The following is an 18,400-nucleotide window of genomic DNA, read 5'->3' as shown; positions in this document are numbered from 1 at the left end:
ACAACTAGTGGATAATCAGGGGGGAGGGGGGGTGTAATGCAATGGAACTGAGATTAACAAAGTATAAACTGCTAGTGGTGCCGGGTCAATGGTTACACAACCGAGGTGGTGCCCCCTTTATATTGGATTCTGCAGCAGGGTATATGTTGAACTCTCATTAATACTGGGTGGCATCTCCCCTGACTCACAAGAAATGAAAGAGATTCCAAGACCGCTGCTCTAAGGTGGCCAAATTTATTCAAAACTAAAAAAAATAGTTAAAAAACACAGTACGTGCAAGAGGGTATAATAAAGTACACAGTGTCTCGAAGGCGGTCTACCCCTTTCTCAAGAACCAACTACTAGTGGTGTTTGATCAGTAATCACACACACAAGGTGGTGCCCCTGTTATTTTGGGTTCTGCAGCAGGGTATATATATATATATATATATCTCCTTGCTCTGGCATGGTAACAGTCATACAGATTCTGGATATCCTCCTGTGGTTTGTCATTCCAAGCTTTTTCTACTTGGACCCGTAGTTCAGCCAAGATGGTTGTCAGCTGCTGTGCATGGGAGATCTGATGCCCCATTCAGTCCCGAACATTCTCGATAAGGAAGAGATCTGGTGATCGAGCTGGCCAGGGGGGGCTGCTGGACACCCTGAAGAGCACGTAGTGTAGAGTGGACAGTGTGTGGTGGACATTATAGTTAAAAAAGGCAGTAGGACTGGTTCTACAATATCCTGGACATACCGAAGAGTGGCCAATGTTCCCTTTGAAGGAAAATACTGGAACAGCCATTGTAGCTAATGGCGCCCCACATCATGGCACCTGGTGGGGGTACTGTGTGTCTCCACACCATGCATGATGGCAGTAGGCGCTCTCCAGCCCTCCTGTGAACTATCATCCATCATCAGTTCGGAGGCAAAACCTCCTTACATCAATGAACACTATTGTTTGTCTGCTTTAGTAACTACTTGCATTCCTCATGTAATTATAATTATGGAGAATGTACAGATGTAGCAGAGTTAACACTCAAACTCTTAACTCAAATTTCTTAACTCATTGTGTTATCTTGAAACAAAAGCCATTGAAAAGCAATTGAAGGTGTTTGCTTAAGACAATTAGTTTAGATACGTCTCATAAAGCATGTGTGTTAACTCTACTACCTCTGTATTCTTATGACTCCATGTTGTGCTATTCCACTTATTATTCATGAAGGTCCAGTTTCCATATTTTTTTTTGGGGAGGGGGGGGGGATCCCTGCACAGCCTGACACTATCCAATCAGTGCTGCTGGTGTCAGACTGTGTAGGGACACCCCCCACCCAACTGGTAATACTTAACTGGACCTTCATTGCAGACTCCTGGCAATTTATTGATAACTTCCAGCAGTAATAATAAAGGAATGGCACAACACACAGTCATAAGAATAGATTTTCCAGAATTATTATCACATGGGGAATGCAAGGAGTTACTACAACATACATGTCAGGAGATGGGACAGTTCCTCATTAAAACCTCAGGCATGTAGGATCCATGCATACCACTGTTTCTTTATATGGCGGTATACAGTATATGGCACCATTTTTTATGCAGAATTCATTTAAAATATTCCCTGTCAGACCATATACTACCCAAGAAGTACTGCCAGTGTTTCTAGGTGAAAATACAATTTAATATACTATATGGCACCCAATATAGAACTGTACAGCAGTATTATGTCAGTAAGGTCCTCAACATAGACGTCTATTCTTCTTTATGCTTCCAGATGTTGTACTATGTAAAAGATGTGCCAGCAACACTGACCTTCTTCAGGAGCCTATTGGCACCAAATGGAAAACTCCTTATAATACTTGTATCCGGTAAGAGATTGAAAAGTATTGTTTTACTCCGCACCATCGAGAGGCACTTCCAATTGGAACATCCGAAAGAGCAAAATGTAACGTAAAGAGCCTATAGGCAGATTATCCATGTCTTGCCTGAGCATAAAATCCCCTATAATCTGGCCAGGATTATACGGGCAATGCAGCATGCTATGTCTATGGAAGGAGGAAATCAGCAGCTGCCAGACAACTCTAGTACCTCTTATCTCTAAGCTTGGAGTGTGATAGCTAGTCCAAAAAGTAGGACAATCCACAGGTATTAGAGTGGAGCGACTGCCATGTGACAGCCGATCCATTCCTGTAGATCTGAAGGAGTGGCTGTCAAGTGATAGCCACTTCCATCTTCTTGCCAAATAGCAGAGTCCACCTAGAGAGTGGACATGAAGGCCATAAAGGGCTTGCTTTCAAATAATTGCATTTTCTAATTTTCCATCCAACTTTTCTTTCTTCTTCCCGTCAGGAAATAGCGGGTGGTCTACCCTATGGAAGAAGTACGGATCCCGCTTGCCCCTAAACGATCTCTGCCTGTACGTCACGGCGGGCGACATTGCAGACATGCTGAGATCAGAGGGCGCCAAGCATCAGACTTATGAGCTGCCCTCTGACATGGACATCACAGAATGCTTCATCGATGGGGACAGGAACGGGGACTTGTTGTTGGATTTTCTCACAGAGACCTGTGAGTTTAACAAAAATGCCCCTCCCGAGCTGAGAGAGGAAATTATTCAAGATCTCAAGAGCTCAGGGTGCAGTTCTGTAAAAGATGGGAAGATCATTTTTAATAATAATCTCAGTGCTATAGTGGTGGAGAGTGGCTACGTATGAGGAAAACCAAGTGAATCCACGTGTCTGGTCCAAAAAAACTACAGAAATTGTCCAAATCTCAAATTTTTTTATGCCCCATTTACAAAAATCACCAGGTCATCCCTTTTGATATTACGGGGAACATTCGTGAAATTTAGGATCAAGGCAGGAAAAGCTTGGGTGTTATTGAGGCAGTTCCACAGTCTATGCTAAATTTTTCCTTATTTTTAGGGGGGGGGGGGGGGGGGTTGTGCAAAGGGAAAAACATACTACCTCTCCACACCACAATTTACTCAATCCTCGGCCGTTTCCCAAACCATACATTTCAAAAAGAGTGCAAGTATGACCAGTTTACGTCTATGGGGACAGATCACAGGACTCTTTCCAATAGATAAGAGTCCCAGGGGGATATGCTTTGATTGGCAGATTGAAATCCCCTTTAAAGGGGTTGTCCAGCATCTCTCTCAAAGCCCAGTGGACAGACACTGCACCACTCCAGGCAGCACAATTTCCAATCTGACATATTATGCATACTGTATGTCCTATCAAAGGGGTTGTCCAGCGGCATTCATTTATTTATTTTTTATATTGGACTCCCGGTGGCTTAAATGCTATCACTGACCTCCCTGACTTTGGTCCCCTCTGCTGTCCTTCACTTCTTGGTCCCGGCTTGACACCCTGGAATTGCCAAAAAAGGCCGGTCCCTGAAAGAGGCGGGTCACCACTATGGCCAGTGATTGGCTGAGTGGGCCTTTATTGGCATTCCCAGTGTATTAAGCTGGGACCAGTAAGTGAAGAGCAGCAGGGACTACAGCAGCATCAGAATGGCAGCAATGGGGGATTGAAGAGTAAATTTAGGCAACGGGGAATCATATAATAGAACACGTGCACCATACTCGCCGGGTGTCAGACGGTTTTCTCAGCCACCGCCCTGAGTGGTATGAAGCAGCGCCTTTGCATGCCCGATGTCGGATCGACAGCCGTCCCGTCAGCCATGCATCATTGTCTTTCTATGGCCAAGGTCTCGGCTGCACAACCCCCTTTAAGAAAAAAAACAATGTCCCTTGTGAATGTTTTGTACAATCTATAAGTCAAATGCCCAACCTTACCTAAGATGAAGACAATACAACCAGCCCCTAAGGGTTTTTAATGCCATCTGAAGTACCAGGTGATGTTGACCTCAAGAATCACAATCCTTACAATCTGAGCTCCGCTGAAGCTGCTTTTGTTTTTCCATATTTCTACTTTTTAAATAGTCCACCATCTTTCTTTTGTCTTGTTAATGAGTCACTCGGTTATTACGGGCCGTTTGTGCTAAAAAGCTAAAAGGAATAACAGCGATATTGAGTAGAGTCTCTGGGTCACGCCGCCATGTCAAGTGCTCCTGGAAAGGCTGGCGCCTCGCTCCTCGCCACTCGTTTTGTTGATTCTGGAGAGGACTTTTTATTTAAGATTTGTTTTTCTGTGAAAACTTCTAATTTTTAATAAATGTGACTAATGACCATAACAAGTTTAGATGAACGGACGGACGGTAAACTTCTTGTAAAACTTTTAAGAGTTAGAAACTTTTTTTTTTAAAGTGATCTAAACTGCACTAAACCCCCAGGCTGCCTATAGTAGTGGGGGATATGGCTAAAGGAACTTACCTATGAATGATGCTTGAAATGTGTGATTTTATATGAGCTTCATGTTCCTAAGGGCTCATGGACACGAAGCCATGTCTGTTCCGGTTTTTTTTTTTGCGGCCCGTATGCGGAACCAATTATTTCAATGGGGGCCGCAAAAAATGGAAATGACCGCAAGTCCGTTTGGTAAAAAAAATAGAACATGTCCTATTCTTGTCCATTTTGCAGACAAGGACAAAAAAAATGGATGTAACACGGATGTCACATGGATGTTGCCCCGATTTGTTTTGCGGACCCATGTTTTGCCGACCGCAAAATACATACGGTCGTGTGCATGAGCCTTTAAGCCTGGATTTCCAGGAACTCAGCTTGCTGTCACTGAATAGAAGCAAATAAAAACAAGTCCTTAGCACATCCTGCTTAATGTTTCGACAATCTTCTGTGATCTTAGCACAGTAATGCAGGGGTGGACACGCCATGTGTGCAACTTATGCAGCTGCACAAGGACCCGGTAGGTTAAAGAGCCCACTGTCACCTTAAAGAGGCTCTGTCATCCGGATCAACGTAACCCTACCAGGCATATAGCCTAGTAGGGTTGATGACACTGACAAAAACGATACCTTTCTTTCTGCTGGTGGTGGAGAAAAATTGAAATTTTTAAATATACAAAGGAAGTATTCGAGCACCAGGAGGCAGGCTTATGCAGTTCGAGCACCGCTCCAGCGACGCCCCTGGTTCTCCATAATGAAGCCCCTCTGCTGTAGTTCACACCACCTGCCTTTAGATGGACAGCGCTAGACCCTTTGGTCTAGCTCTGAGATCCTGTGCCCAGAATGGCGAGTGCACACAACATCTTCGGCTTCATTCCTTACTTGTGAAGATGCATAGTGCGTCAGGCCGTCACAGCATGGGTGAGCTGGCGTGGGATCTTAGCACTAGACCAAATGGTCTAGCACTGTCAATCTAAAGGTAGGCCCCATGAACTACAGCAGAGGGGCATCATTATGGAGTACCAGTGTGTCGCTGGAGCGGTGCCCGCAGGGTGCATCTAGCCTTTCTGCTGCCTGAGGCGAAAACTGAAATGCCGGGCTCAGGCAGCGCGATAATGATGACACCGGCCTCTGATAGGCTACAGGAACTAGGACTAAAGCCTATTAGAGGAAACGGTGGGTTAGGGAGACATCACTGCCGTCGTAGCATTTAACTGTATTGCTGTCCTGAGTGCCCGCCTCATGATGTTTGAATACTTTATTTGCATAATTGTAACATTTTATTTATCTCCACCACCGGACCACTGACTGCAGAAAGAAAGGTATCGTTTTTATCAGCGTCATTAACCCTACCAGGCTATACGCCTGGTGGGGTAGGGTTGGTACGTGTGAGAGAGCCTCTTTAAAATCAGCTTCCTACTATCTGTGGGATTGGTGATGCTTACCTCTAATGGTGCCCCCTGGGTTCTTTTGATTACCTCTCAGAACGTCCACCTAATATGTCCAGTGCTAGTGGTCACACATGCTCAGTAACTCACATCCTCCTGTACATCGATGACAGGGTGATCCCTGTTATTGTGCAACAATCTAATAAGAGTTGTTGCATTTGAAGCTCGTTCTTCTTCTAAAGAAATATCCACAGTCCAGCAATGGAGACTGATAACCACATTACCCTCTTAGGGTAGTGAGGACAGAACCTCCCACCGCCCCTTTTCCTGCTGTAGTGATCAATCCTGCTGGGTCCCTAGAAAAACACTTAGCTGCATTGTTGTCACCTGCCTGCAATGGTCCTGTTCATGCACAAAGTAAAGAGTTAACAATGTACTTTTGCTGTAATAACCTGCATATATATGTATTTGCACATATTGATAATAGACCATATCCACAGCCACCACTAGATGGTGCTAGTGTCATCTTCTGTATAAATAGATGTCACGACTGCTATCCCAGCAGCAGTCGTATCGCACCAGACGGAGGGGAAGGGGGACCCTTATCTACGGATGGGAATAGTATGGCCACCCCTGACTAACCCTAAGCTGGCACCTGTCTGCCCTGATACCCTAGACGGGGTGTGAACCCGTGCGGCGAGCTGGATGCCTAAACCCTCAGTCACCCTAACAAGCCTAGAGTGGGGAAAGGCCGATGGGAGCACTAGTCACCATCACTCATGTCTAGGAGAACAGCAGGGGAAGACAGCAACAAACAAACTATAGCAGAGATAGACTTATCCAGTCACGAGCAGAGAAGGCGATCCCAATCACGACAGTCCACGCCGGACAAGAGCTCCACAGCAACACCATCAAACGATCTCCTTCAATGGTCAGAATAGAACTGGAAGTAAGGACTATATCTGGCAAGTGAAACTGAAACTAATATAGTAGCTGGGAGTGGCAGACAGGACTCACCTGAGAAGGATGCCTACAAACTCCCAGTCAGGACAAAAAGGTTCACAAGGCAAAACCCAGATGACATACCCTGAACCACAGAGCAAACTCACAAGCTATCGCGAGTAGCAAGTCGCTGCGACCTTCTCCTCCCAGACCTGTCTGGATCAGTCACAGTCGTGACAATAGAGGAGTAGAGTTGAGTGAACCCGAACTGTAAAGTTCGGGTTCATACCGAACTTTAGGTTTTTTGGCACCCGGACCTGAACCCGAACCCGAACATTTACGTAAAAGTTCGGATTCGGTGTTCGGCGATTTTTATGGCGCTTTTTGAAAGGCTGCAAAGCAGCCAATCAACAAGCGTCATACTACTTGCCCAAAAAGGCTATCACAGCCATGCCTACTATTGGCATGGCTGTGATTGGCCAACTGCAGCATGTGACCCAGCCTCTATTTAAGCTGGAGTCACTTAGCGCCGCCCGTCACTCTGCTCGGATTAGTGTAGGGAGAGGCTGCAGCTGCTGTGAGGGAGAGATCAGGGAGAAATCTTATCAAGAACTGGTTTATGTACTCAGCGATCTACAGAAAAAGTGTTTTATGGAGGTGCAGCGTACTCAAGTTGTGTTTAATAGAGTTTCTGGATGTAGTAGTGCAATAGACACTAACCTGAGACGGCTGACTCTCTGCAAGGGCAGGTGATTGTAGAAAATGTTCGTGACGCCAGTGCCAAGTAAACGGTGGCACGCCGTTTGCGGACAGCAGGAATAAATGAGGAACCACGTGATGTTAAAACAGAACTCCAACTTTAGTAGTTATAAATATAGAGACATTCACGGAAGCGCAGTTCCTTTGCATACAGTCGATTTTTCAATACGGTTGATGCAGGCAATACAGATTGAGCAAGGTGACTACAGAGTGTTAAACACACAGGACTTGCAGTACAGGAGCTTGCACTCTATCTCTGACTGATCCTGGAACATAGCAAATCTTCTCCAAGGCCCAATAACCTAGCTCTGGCTTATATCCTTGGTTTTCTCTTTATAAAGTACCTCCTCTGTTATCTTGAGTACCTCTTGCTTCTCTGTGCTTTGCCTCTGTCTCTCTCTCTCTGCTTCCTCAGACTCTAGAAGCTCCTGAACAGTGGTCTTCCTGCTTCTGCATATATATATATTCAGGAGGGGAACCTTCTGCTTGGATTTGGAACCCGGTTACAGGGACTGCAATACCCTCTCCTGGTCCGCAGGCTTCAGGCCTGGACTTGTCTCTGACATAGTCTAAGCTCCAGCTTCAGACTACAGGCTGCAGCTTTAGACAGACACTTAGACTAGACTGACTTTCCCTCCCCTGACTGGGCCTTATATAAACTAGGGCTCCCTAGCTCCCTCTAGTGACTAAGAGCTGGAATGACACCCCTAGCAGGCCTGTACATGCAAGTTTCATAGTAACAGGGAAATACATAGCATTACATTACATGACATTTTATAAAACTGACATATACCAACTTCCCATAATTAAGGAGGGACGACAGCACATTAAGTGACACTTTTGTAGTGACGGGTATTACAGTCCCCGTACACTACATACCCCACTGCTTTAAGCTGAGTACGACCTCGTACTCCATCAGGGCTCGCCCAACTGGAATCTCTACCTGAAACAGAAAAAAGAGACATGCAGGCATACATACATGTAATTCATCTGCATTTACATTCATATCAGGTCCAATTGGCAAAAGTGAAGTGTGGTGACAAGGGGCGTCGTTCTCTTCTCTCAGGATAGTGAATGGAACTGGGGCGCTGACCTGGCACAGCGTAACATTATAACCAGGATAGTCCATGACAATGAATAAGTCCATAATAGAACAGCACAATAGATAAAACAGTATAAAAGTTCTTGGAGGCTCAAAGAACAAACATGAGTCCGTACCCAGGTTATTTTCCTATTAAATCACAGAGGCTCTCATGCGGTGGAGTCCATCTCTGGGCACATTTCCTTTTAAAAGAGCAAAAATCTCAGAGGCTCAGGTTCTTTTGAGTCTGTCTCCGGGCACGGTTCCTTAGTATGAAGTTGCACAATAAAAGGACAGCAAAGACAAGTGCTGTAATACCCCTGATCAACCTGAAAAGGGGGTGAAGGGTAAAAGGTGCAACTAAGGAACAGGCACAACTTGGTGTGGGGTAGCTAAAGCAGGCAGGAGGTCCTGAAAACAAACTTGGCCTTGTTGACTTTGTGATTTCAGTGGTCAACACCTACCACTGAGCCGTGGATGAACTGGCAGCCGCAACAAAGGACCAGGAAACGTAGGACTCCTGTCCTGGAAGGGTTAACACCATATTTCTTCAGTGAAATAAATCAAAGGCCTAGCAGGCTGATTCACAGTGGCATTTCATAACCACTCGGTTCCGCTGGCAAATACGGCCTGTAGTAGTCCTCTACAGGAGGATGGGCCCACATAACGGTGTTAGGGGGCAGCTGCAGAGTAAAGGGGCCCCTAATAGGTATTGGCCCCATGGGCCTAGGGGTAAACCCTTGGGTGGACCGTACCGGTCCCAGCATGATAATGGTGGGATGGAATGGAGCGGTTACCGCCGCCTCAAGCGGTCCGGTAGGCTCTGTGCAGCTACTCACAGCAACAGGAGGCCTTCTTTGGGGCACTGACGGAGCGGTGGCAGCAGAAGGTGGTCTACGGGTGGTGACAGGCACCCTTACCTCGTCCTTCTTTGGCGGCGTCTGGATCCTGGCGGTCGCGATCTTGCGCAGCTCCCGCAACTTCTCCTCCAGCCGGACAATCTGTTCACCGATGCTCCCTGTGTCAGAGTCGCTGTCATCTGCTGGCGCCGCCGGCGCAGGTACAGCCACCGATGGTGCGGACTCGGCCTCTGCAGGTTCTGGCGATGCGTCTGGTCTCCGACCCCTCCGGATGTTCTTAAAGGTATTTTGAAGTCCTTTTAAATTCTCCATCTCTTGTATGGTCTTCTCCCGACGAGGCAGCTCGGGGGAAGGATAGGGGCTCACCCATTTTTCCAACACGGTTGGCTGCCAGAAGACGTTAGGCCCAATGAAGGAGCTCCGCTCCTGGAAGGCGTGATGGGCCGGCTCTGGAGAGCGTTCCGGTTCCCGCTCGCAGCCAGAGTAGTCTTCTTCTTCTGCCTCCCAGTCCTCAGGTGTTCGCTTGGGACGGGTCACGGCAGTGGCATAAGGGCCTCTCAGGCTCTCGGCAGGGGTGAACTCCACTTCCTCTCCCTCGCGGAGGCTGTGCTGATAGGAAGGGAGGTAGTCTCTCTTGACAGACCTTCTATTCACATATAGGTCTCTACCAGTCAGGTAATCTTGGATGAACCCGTAGCCACGGGTTTTGTCAAAGGACACCACCACTCCCTTTCTCCTTTCCAGGCGGGGTTGGGTGTTGGTGTGTCGTTCATGAATTGTCTTGGTCAACTCTTCATAGTAGATCTTGGTCTTGGTATTCCGCTTTATTGCGGCTTCCCGGATCTCCGCCATTAGTGAGGACCATTTGAAAGAGGGCTGAAAGAAGTCTCTCCTCGAGCCATAGCAGGGCTCTGGTTCTTTCTCCCTTGGGCGGCAGGCGGGTTTCTCCAGTCCCGGAGAGTAGGCCGGTGGAGCCTCCTCTGGCTCTACACCAATATCAGTCATCTCTGGTATGTCAGGCGCGGACGCTGCAGCAACGCTCTGTTCACTTTCCAACATGCTCGATCCTTCTCTGGAGAGCGATAGGGTCGCGTCAATTAAATCAGCCAGCTCCTCCCACTGCACTGGGAGGCCGCCCCCCAGGTATTCCAGTATATGGAAGGCGGTGTCCATGCTGGCAGACATGCAAATGTCCAGATAAGCAGTGGCGCCTGACCTTGAACTCCTTCCCGCTTTTTCCTCAGAAAGGCGCCAATTTTTCCCGCCTTTTCGGGATGAAGATGACGCAGCAGCTATTTCAGCAGCCTCAGCGGCCATCTTTGGGTATAAACGCTGTCTATTCACTGACAGCAAGCAGGATCATAAAAAGTCCATAAAACCACACTCCAATGTGGCGATTTTCTTCCTCTTGGTAGCGCCATACTGCACAGCGCTTTTTAGAGGTTTTGGGTACACTTTGGGTAGGATTTTCAGTTCACAAAGTCCACTTTAAATAAACAGGCAATTTGTCACTTTGGTCACAGGGCAACTGTATAAGGCACAAAGTTCACGCTTCTTGCACTAGAAAGCGTGCGTATCCTGTTCGTGACGCCAAAAGAGAGGTGCAGCGTACTCAAGTTGTGTGTAATGGTGTTCCTGGGTGTAGTAGTGCAATAGACACTAACCTGAGATGGCTGACTCTCTGCAAGGGCAGGTGATTGTAGAAAATGTTCGTGACGCCAGTGCCAAGTAAACAGTGGCACGCCGTTTGCGGACAGCAGGAATAAATGAGGAACCACGTGATGTTAAAACAGAACTCCAACTTTAGTAGTTATAAATATAGAGACATTCACGGAAGCGCAGTTCCTTTGCATACAGTCGATTTTTCAATACGGTTGATGCAGGCAATACAGATTGAGCAAGGTGACTACAGAGTGTTAAACACACAGGACTTGCAGTACAGGAGCTTGCACTCTATCTCTGACTGATCCTGGAACATAGCAAATCTTCTCCAAGGCCCAATAACCTAGCTCTGGCTTATATCCTTGGTTTTCTCTTTATAAAGTACCTCCTCTGTTATCTTGAGTACCTCTTGCTTCTCTGTGCTTTGCCTCTGTCTCTCTCTCTCTGCTTCCTCAGACTCTAGAAGCTCCTGAACAGTGGTCTTCCTGCTTCTGCATATATATATATATTCAGGAGGGGAACCTTCTGCTTGGATTTGGAACCCGGTTACAGGGACTGCAATACCCTCTCCTGGTCCGCAGGCTTCAGGCCTGGACTTGTCTCTGACATAGTCTAAGCTCCAGCTTCAGACTACAGGCTGCAGCTTTAGACAGACACTTAGACTAGACTCACTTAGACTGACCTTCCTTTCCCTGACTGGGCCTTATATAACCTAGGGCTCCCTAGCTCCCTCTAGTGACTAAGAGCTGGAATGACACCCCTAGCAGGCCTGTACATGCAAGTTTCATAGTAACAGGGAAATACATAGCATTACATTACATGACATTTTATAAAACTGACATATACCAACTTCCCATAATTAAGGAGGGACGACAACACACCAAGTGACACTTTTGTAGTGACGGGTATTACAGTCCCCGTACACTACAGGGGCAGTGCACAATTTTTTTAAACCTGCCCTGAGCCAACTACTACTGAAAACAAACTTTTTTTTCTTCATTTCATCAATATCAATACCTGATCGGCAGCCATTTTATGCAACGATAGTGCACCAGCACAGGCTATCTGCAAGTCCAGAAATACAGCTTTGGCATACTGGGGTGAAAAAAGCCTCTAATATACTGCACATCTGTGATTACACGTGCATACGTCACTGTCACATTTAGGACAGAAATACGCCTTTTTGGTTACTGGTGTGAAAAAAGCCTCTGATATACTGCACATCTGGGATAAGACGTGCATAAGTGAGTGTCACATTTAGGCCACAAATACCGCTGTCATATAGAGTTTTAAAAAAAATAGAGTGCAATACCCTACATCAGGGTTTTTATTGGCGGTTAATTTTTTTTAACATACTTAACCACTTTTTACTTTGATTTTTAAACGCTAACTATCAGGCAAACATCTAATAAGGGACGCGGTCATGGTCGTGGTGGTGGTGTTGGTGGAGCCTCTGGTGCAGGGAGAAGACGTGGCCGTTCTGCCACAGCTACACGTCCTACTGAACCTACTACCTCAGGTCCCAGTAGCCGCCAGAATCTACAGCAATATTTGGTCGGGCCTAATGCCATTCTAAGGATGGTAAGGCTTGAGCAAGTACAGGCGCTAGTCAATTGGGTGGCCGACAATGGATCCAGCACGTTCATATTATCTCCCACCCAGTCTTCTGCAGAAAGCGCACAGATGGCGCCTGAAACCCATGCCCATCAGTCTGTCACATAACCCCCATATCAGGGAAACTGTCTGAGCCTCAAGTTATGTAGCAGTCTCTTATGCTGTTTGAAGACTCTGCTGGCAGGGTTTCCCAAGGGCATCCACCTAGCCCTTCCGCAGGGGTGGAAAACATAGAATGCACTGACGCACAACCACTTATGTTTCCTGATGAGGACATGGGAATACCACCTCAGCACGTCTCTGATGATGACGAAACACAGGTGCCAACTGCTGCGTCTTTCTGCAGTGTGCAGACCGAAAAGGAGGTCGGGGAGGAAGACTGGGTGGAAGACGATGCAGGGGACGATGAGGTCCTAGACCCCACATGGAATGAAGGTCGTGCCACTGACTTTCAGAGTTCGGAGGAAGAGGCAGTGGTGAGACCGAGCCAGCAGTGTAGCAAAAGCGGGAGCAGGGTGCAAAAGCAGAGCAGCCGTCGCCGAAACAGTTCGCCTGCTACTGGTCACCGCCACCAGAAACCGAGCACACCAAAGGCAGCTTCAAGTTCCCTGGCATGGCACTTCTTCACACAATGTTCTGACGACAAGACCTGAGTGGTTTGCATGCTGTGCCATCAGAGCCTGAAGCGAGGCATTAACGTTCTGAACCTTAGCACAACCTGCATGACCAGGCATCTACATGCAAGACACGGGCTGCAGTGGAGTAAGCACCTTCAAAACCAAGAAAGGGTTCAGGCCCCTCCTGCTTCCTCTTCTGCTGCTGCCTCGGCCTCTTCCTCTGCCTCTGGAGGAACATTGGCGCCTGCCGCCCAGCAAACAGAGGATGTGCCACCAACACCACCACCTCCGTCACCAAGCATCTCCACCATGTCACACGGCAGCGTTCAGCTCTCCATCTCACAAACCTTTGAGAGAAAGCGTAAATTCCCACCTAGCCACCCTCGATCCCTGACCCTGAATGCCAGCATTTCTAAACTACTGGCCTTTGAAATGCTGTCATTCAGGCTGGTGGAGACGGACAGCTTCAAACAGCTCATGTCGCTTGCTGTCCCACAGTACGTCGTTCCCAGCCACCACTACTTCTCCAGGAGAGCCGTGCCCTCCCTGCACAACCAAGTATCGGATAAAATCAAGTGTGCACTGCGCAACGCCATCTGTGGCAAGGTCCACCTAACCACAGATACGTGGATCAGTAAGCACGGCCAGGGACACTATATCTCCCTAACTGCACACTGGGTAAATGTAGTGGCGGCTGGGCCCCAGGCGGAGAGCTGTTTGGAGCATGTCCTTCCGCCGCTAAGGATCGCAGGGCATCATTCTTTGCCTCCTGTGTTGCCTCCTCTTCCTACTCGGCTTCCTCCTCCTCTTCTTCCACCTCCTCATCCGGTCAGCGACAGACCTTCACCACCAACTTCAGCACAGCCCGGGGTAAACGTCAGCAGGCCGTTCTGAAACTGATGTGTTTGGGGGACAGGCCCCACACCGCACAGGAGTTGTGGCGGGGTATAGAACAACAGACCGACGAGTGGTTGCTGCCAGTGGGCCTCAAGCCCGGCCTGGTGGTGTGCGATAATGGGCGAAATCTCGTAGCAGCTCTGGGACTAGCCGGTTTGACGCACATCCCTTGCCTGGCGCATGTGCTGAATTTGGTGGTGCAGAAATTCATTCACAACTACCCCGACATGTCAGAGCTGCTGCATAAAGTGCTAGCCGTCTGTGCGCACTTTCGGTGTTCTCACCCTGCTGCTGCTCGCCTGTCAACGCTGCAGCGTAACTTCGGCCTACAATACCACTTCTATGTCTCCTTGAGAAAACACTTAGGGTAATGATGGAAGAGGAGGTGGCCCAGGACGAGGAGGAGGAAGAGGGGTCATCTCTAACACTTTCAGGCCAGTCTTTTAGAAGTGGCTCAGAAAGCGGATTTTTGCAACAGCAGAGGCCAGGTACAAATTTGGCCAGCCAGGGCCCACTACTGGAGGACGAGGAGGATGAGGAGGATGGGGATGAAGCATGTTCACAGCGGGGTGGCATCCAACGCAGCTCGGGCCCATCACTGGTGCGTGGCTGGGGGGATACGGAGCACGCAGACGATACGTCTCCCACAGAGGACAGCTTGTCCTTACCTCTGGGCAGCCTGGCACAGATGAGCGACTACATGCTGCAGTGCCTGCGCAACGACTGCAGAGTTGCCCATATTTTAACGTGTGCTGAGTACTGGGTGGCCACCCTGCTGGATCCCCGTTACAAAGACAATGTGCCGTCCTTGATTCCCACACTGGAGCGTGATCGGAAGATGCGTGACTACAGGCGCACGCTGGTAGACGCGCTCCTGAGAGCATTCCCGACTGACGCCGGGGGACAAGTAGAAGCACAAGGCGAAGGCAGGGGAGGAGGAAGAGGGTGCCAATGCAGCTGTGTCACCGCCAGCACCTCAGAAGGCAGGGTTAGCATGGCCGACATGTGGAAAAGCTTTGTCACCTCGCCGCAACAACCGGCCCCAACTGCTGATATAGAGCGTGTTAGCAGGAGGCAGCATTTGAACAACATGGTGGAACAGTACCTGTGCACACGCCTACACGTACTGACTGATGGTTCTGCCCCATTCAACTACTGGGTCTCCAAATTGTCCACATGGCCAGAGCTTGCCCTGTATGCCTTGGAGGTGCTGGCCAGCCCTGCAGCCAGTGTACTCTCTGAACGTGTATTTAGCACGGCAGGAGGCGTCATTACAGACAGACGCAGCCGCCTGTCCAAAGCCAACGTGGACAAGCTCACGTTCATTAAAATGAACCAGGCTTGGATCCCACAAGACTTGTCTGTACCTTGTGCAGAATAGACATTTATACCACCTTCAAACATACATTCTTGTACTCAAGTCAAGTGCAATGATTCTTTGTTTTCTTTTTTTTTATTTGTCCCAATATTTTGGGGGCTACCTACCCCAATAAAAAATAAAAAAAAACATTGTTGGCTACCGGAACAGGTAGCCAACAATGTTTTTTTATATTTTTTATTGGGTAGGTAGCCCCCAAAATATTGCTGCCATTGCTGCCTCCACCTACAACACCACATTCACCGCCTCCTCAACCTCCGACTCCATATCCACCTCCTTCTCTGAGTTGCAGGTTAATAATTTGTAATTTTTAGTTATTTTATTTCATTTTAAGTTATTTCCCTATCCACATTTGTTTGCAGAGCAGTTGCCATGCTCTTAAGCACATTTTACTGCCTTTTGCATCCCTCTAGCCTTTTCAAGGACTATTTTAGAGCCATTTTATTTTTAAAAAGTGGCAATTTTAGTGCCCTAAATTGAAAAAATTCTTATTTTCAATTGTCGGGTGACATTTTACCATTTTTGGCGTATACAAACCCCTGCTGTGCCTGGGTGACAGGGGCCTAAATCTCTCAAAATCCTATGTTGTATTCCTGGGTGACATGAACCCCCTTTTGCCGTGAATGAACCCCTGCTGTGCCTGGGTGACAGGGGCCTAAATCTCTCAAAATCCTCTGTTCTATTGCTGGGTGACATGTACCCCCTTTTGCCGTGAATGAACCCCTGCTGTGCCTGGGTGACAGGGGCCTAAATCTCTCAAAATCCTCTGTTCTATTGCTGGGTGACATGTACCCCCTTTTGTTGTGAATGAACCCCTGCTCTGCATTGCTGACAGGGGCCTAAATCTCTCAAAATCCTCTGTTGTATTGCTGGGTGACATGAACCCCCTTTTGCCATGAATGAACCCATGCTGTGCCTGGGTGACAGGGGCCTAAATCTCTCCAAATCCTCTGTTCTATTGCTGGGTGACATGAAGCCCCTTTTGCCGTCAATGAACCTCTGCTGTGCATTGCTGACAGGGAACTAAATTTAGTGAAAACATCTGTTACTGATCTGAAGGTGCGCGACAACAAGCGAACGCTGCTGATGGCATTCCCACCTTACAGCGGGGGCACAGTGGAAGCACAAGGCGAAGGCAGAGGAGGAGGAAGAGGTCGCCAACGCAGCTGGGGCACCACCAGCACCTGAGAAGGCAAGGTTAGCATGGCCCCAATGTGGAAAAGCTTTGTCAGCCTTGGAGGTGCTGACCTGCCCTGCAGCCAGTGTATAGTGTGAACGTGTGTTTAGCACGGCAGAGAGCATTATCACAGGCCGCAGCCAATGTGGACAAGCTTACGTTTATTAAAATGAACCTAGATCCCACAGGCATAGATCCCACAGGACTTGTCCGTACCTTGTGCAGAATAGACATTTATACCAGCCTCAACCATCCATTCTTGTACTCAAGTGCACTTATTCTTATTTTTTTTTTTTTTTATATGTCCCAATATTTTGGGGGATACCCCAATTTAAAAATAAAAAATAACACAAATCAGTGTTGGCTACCTATTCCTCCTTCACCGCCACTTCCACCTACACCGAAACGTCAACCTACACCGCCACATCCACCGTCTCCTCAACCTCCTACTCCTAGAGCCAGATTGTTATTTTACATTTGTCTGTATTTTATGTTATTTTAAGTCATTTCCCTATCCACATTTGTTTGCAGAACAGTTGCCATGCTCTTAAGCACATTTTGATGCCTTTTTCAGCCCTCTAGCCCTTTCCAGGACTATTTTAGAGCAATTTTAGTGCCCAAAAGTTCGGGTCCCCATTGACTTCAATGGGGTTCGGGGTTCGGGGTTCGGGTCCCGAACTCGAACATTTTTTTCAAGTTTGGCCGAACCTGCCGAACCCGAACATCCAGGTGTCTGCTCAACTCTATAGAGGAGTAGACTGAGAGAACTAGTCAGTTAAAATGCAAAAATGTGGAGCTGACAGCATAGCTCGTCCTGGACCTGGTACCACCCAGCACATGGCCATAACATCACAGAAGCAGAACGGATTTAAGAGAGAGCGGTGTAGGGAAAGTCCAGCAGAGATAACTTGTCTGACAAGGACTTATTGACTCTAAGGTATCCATGTTTAGGAGAAAGCCTCTGGTGCCTGAGCATACCAAACCCCAGTTTGGCCCATTTGAAAATCCCCACATCCCAAGGTGGAGTTTGTGGACATGTATTGTATGTACAGCAACTTGTTCAAAGAATAAAGCAGAAGAGTTTGCCAGCCGCTGTGGAGAAACGCCCTGTCGGTTGCATTGCATTTATTTAAAAATCTACACCTCATATCTCCTGTTAATGTCAGAGACACCCTCTGGCCTAATAACTACCTGTGCAACTGTGAAACCTGTAACATCTGTGAAAGTGCATTCTGTGTACCAACTGCCGGTCCATGCATGCTAAGAACTTTGTGATCTGTTTGCATTGGAATTCTTCAGTAAAGAACTGTTCTGCTGCACAACTGCCTCCTCATTGCTTTCTCGACTACTTTTACACTGGAAAGTGTTGGCGTTATGAACATTAACCCTGGCTTGCACCTTTAAACCATCAGAACTGGAGTGTGACCTGAAGGGAAGAAAAGGTGCACCCTTCCCATCACTGCACTCCAGCTCAGGGAGCTTCAGAATCGTGAGAACAACTGCTACTACTATTACACCCATCCAGCCATTCACACACACTCCCCTGTGGCCTAGTCATTACATAAGTACTAGGGTGGCAGGGATATCAGCTGCCCAAAAACTAAAAGGATGCAGGAAGGGGATGTGTGGCCCCATCCTAAATGTTTATTATCCCTGTACAGTGATATTAACTTATTTATTATCCCTGTACTGTGACATCACTGTGTTTATTATCCCTGTACTGTGACATCACTGTGTTTAT

The 18,400-nt window shown here is 47.8% G+C and overlaps 1 protein-coding gene across 2 annotated transcripts in view; it reads left to right on the top strand.

Moving 5' to 3' along the window:
• The window catches only part of LOC121008099 (histamine N-methyltransferase A-like), a 27,569-nt gene extending 9,169 nt beyond the window's left edge, over positions 1-18,400 (top strand). For both annotated transcript variants that reach the window (XM_040440445.1, XM_040440446.1), the window contains exons 6-9: positions 1,751-1,844; positions 2,326-5,181; positions 5,970-6,215; positions 17,411-18,400. In XM_040440445.1, the coding sequence (XP_040296379.1) occupies positions 1,751-1,844; positions 2,326-2,690 (459 nt within the window). In that variant the 3' untranslated portion in view covers positions 2,691-5,181; positions 5,970-6,215; positions 17,411-18,400. The remainder of the gene's footprint in view (positions 1-1,750; positions 1,845-2,325; positions 5,182-5,969; positions 6,216-17,410) is intronic.

Source organism: Bufo bufo, chromosome 7 (assembly GCF_905171765.1).
Source record: "Bufo bufo chromosome 7, aBufBuf1.1, whole genome shotgun sequence".
NCBI lineage: Eukaryota > Metazoa > Chordata > Amphibia > Anura > Bufonidae > Bufo > Bufo bufo.
The sequence above is the reverse complement of the archived record's forward strand: the minus strand, read 5'-3'. Positions and strand labels throughout refer to the sequence as shown.